Genomic DNA, 10,611 nt, shown 5'->3' on the forward strand with positions numbered 1-10,611 from the left:
AGAAAGGTCATGTGTGCGTTGCTTATATGCAACAGGTTGTCGTTCATACAATACAGTAAGATTTTATTTAAAACATTTAATTTGGAGTTATAGACATTAAAAACTGAATTTAAATAATTGTTGTATGTATTTTTACCTGCAATTTAAAAGCATAATTTTAATTATATTGTTTTAAGTCTTTGTGGTATATTTTAAACTATACAGTTTTTTTTAATCTGGCGGGTTTTTAATCCTAATGTATGTATAGTTTTTCGATTTATCTGTTATGATCGCGCTAACCAATTAACTTAAATGGTTTAAAGCTATTTTTCAAACCCGTTCAAATTCAGAGTTCCTAGATGATAAGGGCACAGACGCTTGTTCTATAAATAGTTACATAATGTTATTGTAAGGGAAAAAAGCTCTTGCTATTTAGGATTGAAAATAAGTGGCTGAAATGTGTGGGCACTATGCAACAGAACACGGAAGTTTTATCAATCCCAAGCAGCTAAGAAGTAGGTAGATCCATACCACCAAAAAAAAATGCGGGAGAGGACTAGAATACAACACCTGAACAAATATCTGTGATCAGTTTATGCGGGTGCGACCAAGCGTCGAGACCACATAGCATAGTATTTATTTTATTTATTATTTATAAATATAAATAGATAGATATTTGTTTGAAGAATGAAGGTTCTTTACGGAGTAGTTGTTCTTCAGTCATTTTTTTCACTGGCTGTCCTAGGTAAAAAAAAATTCTCGTATTCATTCGAATCCGGTGGATAGGAACCGGTTCTCATCCATACGAAAAAAACTATGTCTAAGCATCGTATTATATCCAGCTTTCTACGAATATAAAAATGTACAATCATAAGATTAAAACCAGTTTTTTTAGCCCGTGCCTTCGGCACCACGGGGCTAAAAATAACGGTTTCAATCTTATAGTTGTACATTCTATATCCACGGAAAGCTGTTTATAATACGATGCGAGAAATAACTATTATATACTTGCGAAGCTACTTTATAATTCACTTTGTCTGTCAGTCAGTCTGTTCGTAATGCTATGAGGGAAATGTGATTTTCAGTAATTTTTTAGCTAAGATTTTCAGTTAAGATTCCTATGACATATGCATACTAATATATACATTGTTTTTTTCCGTTTGTTTACCGGTCAGACTTCAAAAGACATTTTTTAAAAAGGTTTCTTGCTTTTCTGTGAGTTTAAGCAATGTTATCTCTCTTTCTTTAATGACTGTTAATTTTAAATACGTGCACCAAACTACGTTATTACTAGCGCAAGTTTCCAATAACTTGAATTTTACAATAAGATTTTTTACAGTGTCTATAAAAAGTAGGATAAATTTTTAAACTTTTGGTCAAAGAATCCCGAATGACGTTGATTACTCTTAAGGCTTGTTAAAGAGTCAATACTTGCAATACTTAGGGCTATACTTTTTTTTGATAAAAAACGTTTCCAAATTTACATATTCAGATGAGGTTGAGGACAAAGGCGCCAAGGCCGTAGTGGTCGAGGCCGACTACACAGAGCCAACCTCGAAGGCGGTCGGAGACGACAAGACCCAGACCAGATTGTTCACGTCAGATCCAACACTGAACAGTGCCATTGCTGGCGTGGGCATTGGTGTAGTGGGCTCTCTCATTGTAGGTGCGCTACTGGACGCAAAGAAGGATAAATGTCACCCAAGATATAGAAGAGATACGCCATCAGCTAGGTAAACTTTTATTTCTAACATGCAAAGCAAATCCTAAAGATCCTAGCTTCCCTCCCTTTCTGTTTATCTGAAAACACATGTGTTGAATAACATGTTTCTTCATTCATATGCAACATAAGAAGAGGTTCTTTTGTCTGAATTTAAGTAACTACTAAACTGACTGGCATCTCCTTTATAGGAAATTTTCCTATAACTCATGGGATGGCTTTAGGCTATTTTAAGGTTAGATTTAATCCTTGGGATGGTTTTAGGCTATTCTTATGTCCTCTGTACCCTGGATGCTAGGGTCGCAATTTTGTCTTGTTTGTATTTCTGTGTAAAATCAATTATCTAATGTTTTCAACATTTACTCTAATTTTGTTTTTTGTTGTTGATATGCCCGTATGCGCTCATGTTATCAATCCATTGGCTATTGTAGATTTTTGCCTGGTCTTGGAGGAAAACAGAAGTGTCCCCCTGTAGGCTATCCTGCCCCCTACCCACAATCTGGCTACCCCCAGAATGGTTATCAACCCGGCTACCCCCACCCCCAACCTCCCCACGGTTATCCCACTCCCTATGGTCACCCCACCCCTGCATATCACCAACCAAACAACGGATATCAGCAGCCTTCCCCTGTGTATCAGAATCCCTCCCCCGCCTATCAACAGCCCCAAACTGGTTACCAGTCAGCTGGTTACAGCCAGCCCTCACCTGTGTATCACCAGCCCGCCCGCCCGTCCTATCCCACCCCAACTCCTGCCTACCGTCCTCCCTCCAACTCTAACTACAGGCCTCCAAGTTCCGGCTACAGTCCCAGCCCCTCAAATTCTGGTTACAATGGAAATTTTTCACCCAGTAGCTATCCTCCTTCTCCTGTTTATCAAAACTCAGGTTAGAAATATTTCTTAGACGTTCAGTTATGAATAAAATCTTATCGGAACGTACGTCAGTCTCAATTTTGATTACAATGTTAATTGCAATTTATGATAGAAGACAAATTACTTAGTTAAATACCTCGTTGGGGCGGGATTCTCTTTCGATCTAAAAGCAGACATCCAACACTTTTATTGCACAACCTTTGTCTGAAAGTCCTTACTATGTATGGTAATGAGTTGCGCCAGTTTATGAGCCAGGGAATTGACATATTTGTTGCTGTTCTTTTCTTGGACATATCAGTCCTTGTTTTACCACTTTACATAATTGAAGTTAAACCCGCATAAGATTGTGTTGATCGTGAAGATCCAGGTAGGGAGGGGACATGGGGCTGTTTATTCTACTACTATTAACGTTATTATTTGTTGCTTCAACAACTTTGGGTACTTTTATTGAATTTTGATTGGTTGGTTCATTAGATTGAGTGTCAAAACATTTCAACCACTATGGTAATAAACCGAAGGGATAATTTTGTATAGCATCATTGGGGTAATACGTCAATTATGGACCATTGTCTTATCCCTTTAGATTCCTAGTGAAGATCTATCTCATATATTAAACTTCGTGTTTTGTATTCTGAGTCCTTCTTTTAGTTGCTATTATCTTGAGTATAACATAACAATAATATTTACACTCCTCCTCCCGTTCACACACGACACGCCCCTTGAAATAACAATAATATCTACACCCCCGTCCCCCCCTTCACACACGCCTCTGGACATAACATTAATGTTTACACCCCCCTCACACACGCCCCTGGACATAACAATAATGTTTAACCCCCCCCCCCCTCCCTAACAACTTACACACGCCCCTGGAGACATAACAATAATGTTTACACCCCCCACTCTTCTAACAACTCACTCACGCCCCTGGAGACATAACAATAATGTTTACACCCCCAACCCTTCACACACGCCCCTAGAGACATAACAATAATGTTTAACACCACTCAACTATTTCTCTGGTGCAGATGTTTTCATTAACAACAAGACCGTGTATCGTCATAGAACGGAAAAACTACAATTTCATAAAGTCAAGGCCCACACACAAAAAAATATTATTGATTTATTGATATTAAAAGTTTAGACTTTACTTGGATCTTACACCATATTACCATGTACTCTAATAAATTGAAACATGTAGCGGGCTGAAATAAAGATGATGATACCGTCTAAACGGATCTTGGACAAAGTAGCTTCGGACAAAGTAGCTTCAGACAAAGTAGCTTTGGACAAAGTAGCTTCAGGACATTTACTTAAGAAAAGTAGCTTCCTAAGAAAAATAGTCTTCAATATGGCCGCAGCGATCGGCCCCCTGGCCTGCCTAGCCGCGGGCGCTCGGCCCCCTAGCCTATAACCTAACCTAACCTATGTTAGCCTCAGAAAATTTATTTAAGAAAAATATCACCAACTGATTATACAGAGGTGGTTTGGAATTTCGTTGATTTTGCAAAAAGTGGTTGATAGATTTTTACAATTTTTAATATTGTTTTTGCAATTTTTAATAATGTTTTTACAGTTTTTTGATTAGGTTAGGTTATAGGCTAGGGGGCCGAGCGCCCGCAGCTACGCAGGCCAGGGGGCCGAGTGCTGCGGCCATGACCATTATTAACAGTGGAGGATACTTTCCTTAGTCCTGAAGCTACTTTGTCCTGAAGCTACTTTGTCCTGAAGCTACTTTGTCCAAAGCTACTTTGTCCAAGATCCGTATAAACCCCAATCACCTCCACTACTAATGTATAAACGAACTGACAAATAAATCACAGGGGAAATAGCAATCTAAATTAACGATTGGTGTTTAATCATTGGTGATGTACATCAATTTATCGGCCAGTGTCTTATACCTTTAGATTCCTTGGATTTAGTAGCTACAAGATAAAAATACATCAAATCAAACAAAAATTAATCAAGTAACCATATATTATAAAGTTAAATACATATGTATGTAGCAACATAATGAGAAATGCTAAACCTAATGGAATACTATTTGCATGTTACAAATTGTTGAGAATAAAAGAGTGAGAGAAAAGCACTGCATCAAATCTTTTTAAAAAAATAACTTATCATAGATGAATAATTGTGGACACTTTTTTCCCATAAATCCCCTCCCTCTGTCTTTAGGTCTGAGGAGCATTTTTTTATATGTAACGTTTTACACTCATTAGGAAAACCAGAATTTTTGGTACATTGATTTTAAGGAAGCTCTTTAAAGTGACTGTAAAAATGACGTCATACAATAAAAATGATAAGCCAATACGGAGACTCAATTACCAATAGAAGGCCAGTATACATTTTAATTGACCAATGATAGGCCTGTATGACATCATTTTTAATAGGCACGATAAAAAGCTTCGATGTTGAGGGTTTAGAACCTAAAATTAACATTTCCCTTATATAAAAAATCGAATTATAGACAACTATCCGCGGATAAGAAAATGAAATATTATATAATTATATCTCCTCAATAAAATAACACATCTATGGACTGACTTCTGTAGTTTTAAATTTGATCATTGCTTGTATGTTTATAATGCGGTTTTTTTGGGATGAAATTCAATTATCTTAATAGGATCTGGTCTTTTTGCAGACATGCAGTCATTAGTGCTAAATTGTTTCTGGCTGTTTTATAGATAAATGGGCGACAGTAGTTTTAATTTTCAAGAATCTATGTGTCTTTAGTCTTTATGGGTTTTGTATTAAATTAAAAGATATATGATTTTAATCAATGATTACATTTTATGATAGGACCGAACCTGCTTTTCTGTTCGGGATTTTTACATTTATACCCAATATTTATACCAGCAACGAAATTAATTCGGGGAAAAATCACGAAACCTATACTTGTTTCAGCAACACATCGTAAAATTGACGACCTCTCCATTTGCCCCCAAATATTATTTTATATTTATTTGGCTTGTTGGTTATACCTTATTCCTGTGTTTGTACGCCTAACGGCCATGTCGTTTTCCATTTTATCAGGGATAATAAGGGATAATACATTGGACGATAAAATAATACACATCCCCTATCTTGATAAACAAAATCACTCCTTCTGTAAAATAATATTATTGGACACTTCTCATCTAAATAAATCAATCAATATTGAATCAAAGTACCCAAAGTTGTGGCCAACGAATAAGATAACGTGGTCATAACTCTCTGGTTGCTAGTAAAATTTTCGGTCCAATGTCCCCTTTCTACCTGGATTTTCTAACATTTAATCAATCAATATTTAATAAAAAATACCCAACATTTTTTAGACACCCAATAAGATAACATGGTTATAAAACTTTGTGTACCAGTGCAATTTACGATCCAATGTCCCATTTCTACCTAGATTTTCAAACATCCAACTAATAAATATAATTTGTATAGGTTATAACTCTGGTTACCGCGCTCCCGGAAGATCCTTGCCTGCCGGATCCAGCCCTGCTGGAGCTGCTGCCAGCTCATCTGGACCTGCCTCCTTCTCTGCTGGAATCCGAGCTCTACCTGGAGCAGACAAGAAAGATGCTTCATCTGTTAACTTTAGTGGATAATTTTAATGATTACTACAACTGTAATTTATATTATTTATCTATTTTAATACTGCATTTGAAAATACATTCTTAAAAGTTATTTAATATTTATTTCATTATTTTCTACTAGTGGTTACGCCCCTAGAGGCCACGTAATGTTAATCTATGTTAAGATCAGATGTGTTTTGATTTCTCTTGGAAGGGTGGCGGTACCCTCACCCAAAATAGCTATAAACCTTCCCAGGACCTATGAGAAGCTACACTGTAAAGGAGAACTATATCGGCTCAGCGGATAAAACAAACATAACGTTAACACGCACATAATTAAATCTACAAATGTCTCTATCGTCGTATAAACCGCAAAAGATACAGTTAAATGATATAAATTTTCCAGGGCTCGGCAGCCTGTAAATGTCATGGTTCAATTAACATTTTGCAGTGTTAATAATCAGCTTGAAATCTAAACATGATTCAAATATGACGAACCTTCTTTTTAAAAAACGGATTAAAATACATAAAAAAAACATAAAATTTTTTTCTCGTATTCATTCGAATCCGGTGGATAGGAACCGGTTCTCATCCATACGAAAAAACTATGTCTAGCATCGTATTGTATCCAGCTTTCTATATCCGCGGAAAGCCGTTTATAATACGATGCGAGAAATAACTATTATCAGTATTTAAGAAAGGTTTCGTGATTTTTATGAATTATTATATATTTATCAACTGATAATCTTCTCTGTAATTCATTATGTATGTTTGTCCTACATTTAAATACAGGTTAAGAGTAATTGAGGATGAATTACTCTTATCAAATTGTATGTATAGGTATTCTGCGTTTGATTATATATTGGGAAGAAGAATGGGTTTTAGATTAATCACTGCCACTGTCCTCTCCCTCCCTGCAATTATTCTTTAAAATAAAGGTGTGCAGTTTTTATGAACCAACCCCAAATAATGGCTTTCCCACCCCTTGTTAAGAGCTTATAAAAAAGTGTGTAGGGGTGAGGAAAGAGAGAGGGTGGGGAGAAAGGCAGAAAAGAAAAAGGTAGTGGAGTCAGGGATCTAAGGGATCAATGGCCAATGTATATCACCAGTTATTACACACAAAATGACCCCTTCTGTAGATTGCAATTAGTGGATGAAACTTTTTAACAATCAACAGAATGATCAAACCAATAAAAAATTTATGAAAGTCCCCAAAGTTGTTAAGCCTTCGAATAAGAAATCGTTATTATAGAACTTTGGGGACTAGTGTAATAATCCCCTTTCTCCCTGTAGTGGAGTATATAATAACAAGTAAAAGATGAAGTATTTATCATTGTATTATGTTAATTATCAATTGGTATAAAGTAGTAAGGTTTTCTTTGTCTAAAGCTTAATATATGAAAACTATTCAACCGATTGAGTTTTTTTATTTAAAGAAAGCTGCATATAGGTCCTGGGATGTTTTTAAACTTTTTTATATTTAGATTTAAGTCTCTGGATGGTTATTCTGCCCATTCCTTATCCTTAGAATACAAAGCTCCTTAGATGCTAGAGGCTTAGCAACTAGTCGTTTAATATAAAGTAGTAAGATTTTTTTAGTTTGTTCGTTAACCACTGAACCGATTGAGATCCACATTTTAAGTAAGCTTCTCTGGGGACTTTTGTTTTATGACACTTTTTTAAAAATTATGTCTTGGGATGGTTTTAGGCTATTTTTCTGCTCCATTCCTCTCGCTTCAATCAAATAAAAGGCTTATAAAAATAGAGTATTATTATTGACAGGATTATTACTATTTTTACCACAGGTTAGGTTAGGTTAAGTGAAGGTTAGAAGAGCACTACAGGGATAAGACCCCACCAAGGTAGAGCAATAAAAATCAATAATATGGGTGGGGGGAAGGGTACATTAATTAATAAAGTAATAGTTTTGCTTGAAAGGACCCAACATTTAGAAAATAGCAGTACTAAATACTTTTCGGTGTCCATATTCCTTATTCCCTGATAATAAATACATATGTTGATGTATTAGAGATGGGCACTGCAGCAGGAAGGGAGTGTGTACAGCCCATGGGACCTACTACTGGAACCACTATAGTGTGTCTTTTATACCAAGGTGTGTGTGTGTGTGTGTGTGTGTGCACAGTCACAGAGAGGTCACAAGGACTGTCCGGTTATTGTTTGTATTTTGTTAAATTTGACAATTTTTTTACCTGAAATAACCTTTGATAACTATTTGATACACAACAAGAGTTACTTAAAAATTAACCAAGAAAAATGTGTATTATATAACTTTTTTATTTTGAAAAACAAAATTACCCTCTCTATATTTTTAGATTATTGGTTGAAAAATTTGGAAACCCCACGTTTGTTCAAAATCTCATTAAAATAGCTTCAAACCATGACAAGACAAGTAGGTATAATTAGTTTTGTGGTTAGCGAAGTCTTAAGAAAGATACTGGCGGACGTAAAATATTTTACATCGTGTTATTCCAAGATTAAAATTAAATTGCTCTTGCGAAAGAATTACTTATAGTTTTCAATAGGATTATCAGGAAAGGAGGGGACATTGAGCTGTTTATTACACTAGTCTCCAAAGTTTGTTAATAACGTTTTCTTATTCGTTGGCTTAACAACTTTAGGGACTTTGTTTGTTTTATTAAGTTAAGTGTCCCAATGTTAAAACCACTATTTGTAATCTGTAGAAGGTGTAATTTTGTATATCATTATAGGGTATGATTGTACATCAATTTATCGGCCATTGTCTTATCCCTTTAGATCCCTGAGGAATATCCATTCATGAAGAAATATTTTCAAATGTACCATCCTTTTAATTTTGGTTTTGCGATGAGCGGTGGAGAGAATAAATATTGTCGGAGAGAGTGGGCATGGGGAGCTGACACAAGGTGAGTACTTGAAAGAGTGGGTACACCCAAAGGAAGGGTGGAGAGCCGAGTGGTGGGGGAGGGGTGGTGAGGACTTTGGGACATTTTGGCCTCAATGGTGAGTGAATGAGACTTTGGGTAGAGAGAGACAATTCCATGTGCCAAGTTTTGCCGCAGAGTTGAGTTTTGTTCTGCCCTTACACATGTGTGCACTCTACACACTACACACTCTGTGTGCACATATTTAGTGCACATGTCAACATATTCTATACAATTGTGAAGTGTATAAAACATTATTTTTTCTAGTTAAAAGTGAATTAAAATTATATTTTTTTAATCAATCTTAAATTATTGTCTTAAAACATATGAGTAAAATTTTGCTGACAAATATTTGTTACCCACATACACATGAATTAATGATTAATAGTACTCCTGTGTCTTAATGTGAAAGCTATCCAGGTTTCTACCTGCAGTTTTAGTCAAGTTATTAATGGGCCTGTAATTTATTGGGATTTTAATGGATGAAATATTTTATAATATTTTCAACCAAAAGTAATTTTGTCTGGTCTGTATCAAATAGATTTTCTATTTTTGGTTAAGTATGGAAATTAAAAATTTAGTAAATCAACTGCAAACAGACTTTTAAAATTTGTTACCCTTAAACTGTTTTGTGATAGCCAGGCATGCATCACTGTATTAGTTGCTAGAGCCTATGCCACTAAAAGCCTCTAGGGGCAGTTAAGTTAGGAGAGGTTAAAGTCGACAACCATCCATTTGAGTTTTTTTTTTTAAATTTAGAAGAAATATTTTTAGGGGGTCATCTTTTATTGGGAGGGTGAGGATAACCTTCCCATAAATAATTAAAAACCTTTGATGTACCTAAAACAAGCTTCACTATAAAGCGGTTCAGCGGTTAGCGTAATTTACGCTACAGACAAAAAAAACTTACTACTTTATGTAATAGAATAATGACCTTCTTAAAAAAATAGAATAGATGATGTAAAGCTGCCTAACAAATTATAAACCTGCAAATTGTAGGCCTAGCAACTATAGCTGTGCAAAACTAAAGCACGTTTTGTTTATAACCTTTTTTCCAACTAATTGGGACTTATCTGTAGCCTCAAGTCAGTGCTTTTCAGGGTTCAAGGATATGGGTTCTGAAATAAAAACTTTTTACATCCAACTTTTCACCTAAAATTCTTTAAATAAAAGTTTAGATGTATTATTTCCATATAGGCTTAATTATCTCCCAAATGAATATTCCTATGTCATAAACTACTCTCTAAAGGAGAACCATATAGGTCCAGTGGTTAAGCAAGATCCTTAGGTACACACACGCAGATCCTATTACTTTGATATAAGGATTTGTAAATATACCTCTTTACTAATTATAAATAATTATTTCCTTAACCGCATACGTAAATTTTCTAGGTCTCTATGTCATGTAAAGTTTTTAAATCTGATGGAAAAGTTTTTATATTTTCTTCCCTTTATGCTTCAAATTTGCAATTAAAGTATCAATAAATTTAGCATTTTGAACTTTCTTTTACACCGTATATCCTTATAATAAAAACATGGATCTCTGTCTGTGTGT

At 35.3% G+C, this 10,611-nt stretch overlaps 1 protein-coding gene across 1 annotated transcript; it reads left to right on the plus strand.

Moving 5' to 3' along the window:
- Positions 1–481: 481 nt before the first annotated feature.
- On the plus strand, positions 482–6,247 carry LOC145316463 (uncharacterized). Its single transcript, XM_080156981.1, has 4 exons — positions 482–724; positions 1,472–1,712; positions 2,131–2,585; positions 6,005–6,247. The coding sequence occupies exons 1-4, from the start codon at positions 667–669 to the stop codon at positions 6,166–6,168; spliced, it is 918 nt and encodes a 305-aa protein (XP_080013107.1). The 5' UTR covers positions 482–666; the 3' UTR covers positions 6,169–6,247.
- The last annotated feature ends 4,364 nt before the right edge of the window (positions 6,248–10,611 follow it).

This window comes from Acartia tonsa, chromosome 4, assembly GCF_053477335.1.
Source record: "Acartia tonsa isolate MP-2025a chromosome 4, ASM5347733v1, whole genome shotgun sequence".
NCBI lineage: Eukaryota > Metazoa > Arthropoda > Copepoda > Calanoida > Acartiidae > Acartia > Acartia tonsa.

Bases quoted from the DNA above. Each gene is read 5' to 3' on its own strand.
- LOC145316463 (XM_080156981.1), top strand. From the start codon at position 667: ATGAAGGTTCTTTACGGAGTAGTTGTTCTTCAGTCATTTTTTTCACTG. The intron at 1,713-2,130 runs GTAAACTTTTAT...TGGCTATTGTAG, and splicing joins AGAGATACGCCATCAGCTAG to ATTTTTGCCTGGTCTTGGAG. The intron at 2,586-6,004 runs GTTAGAAATATT...TAATTTGTATAG, and splicing joins TCCTGTTTATCAAAACTCAG to GTTATAACTCTGGTTACCGC.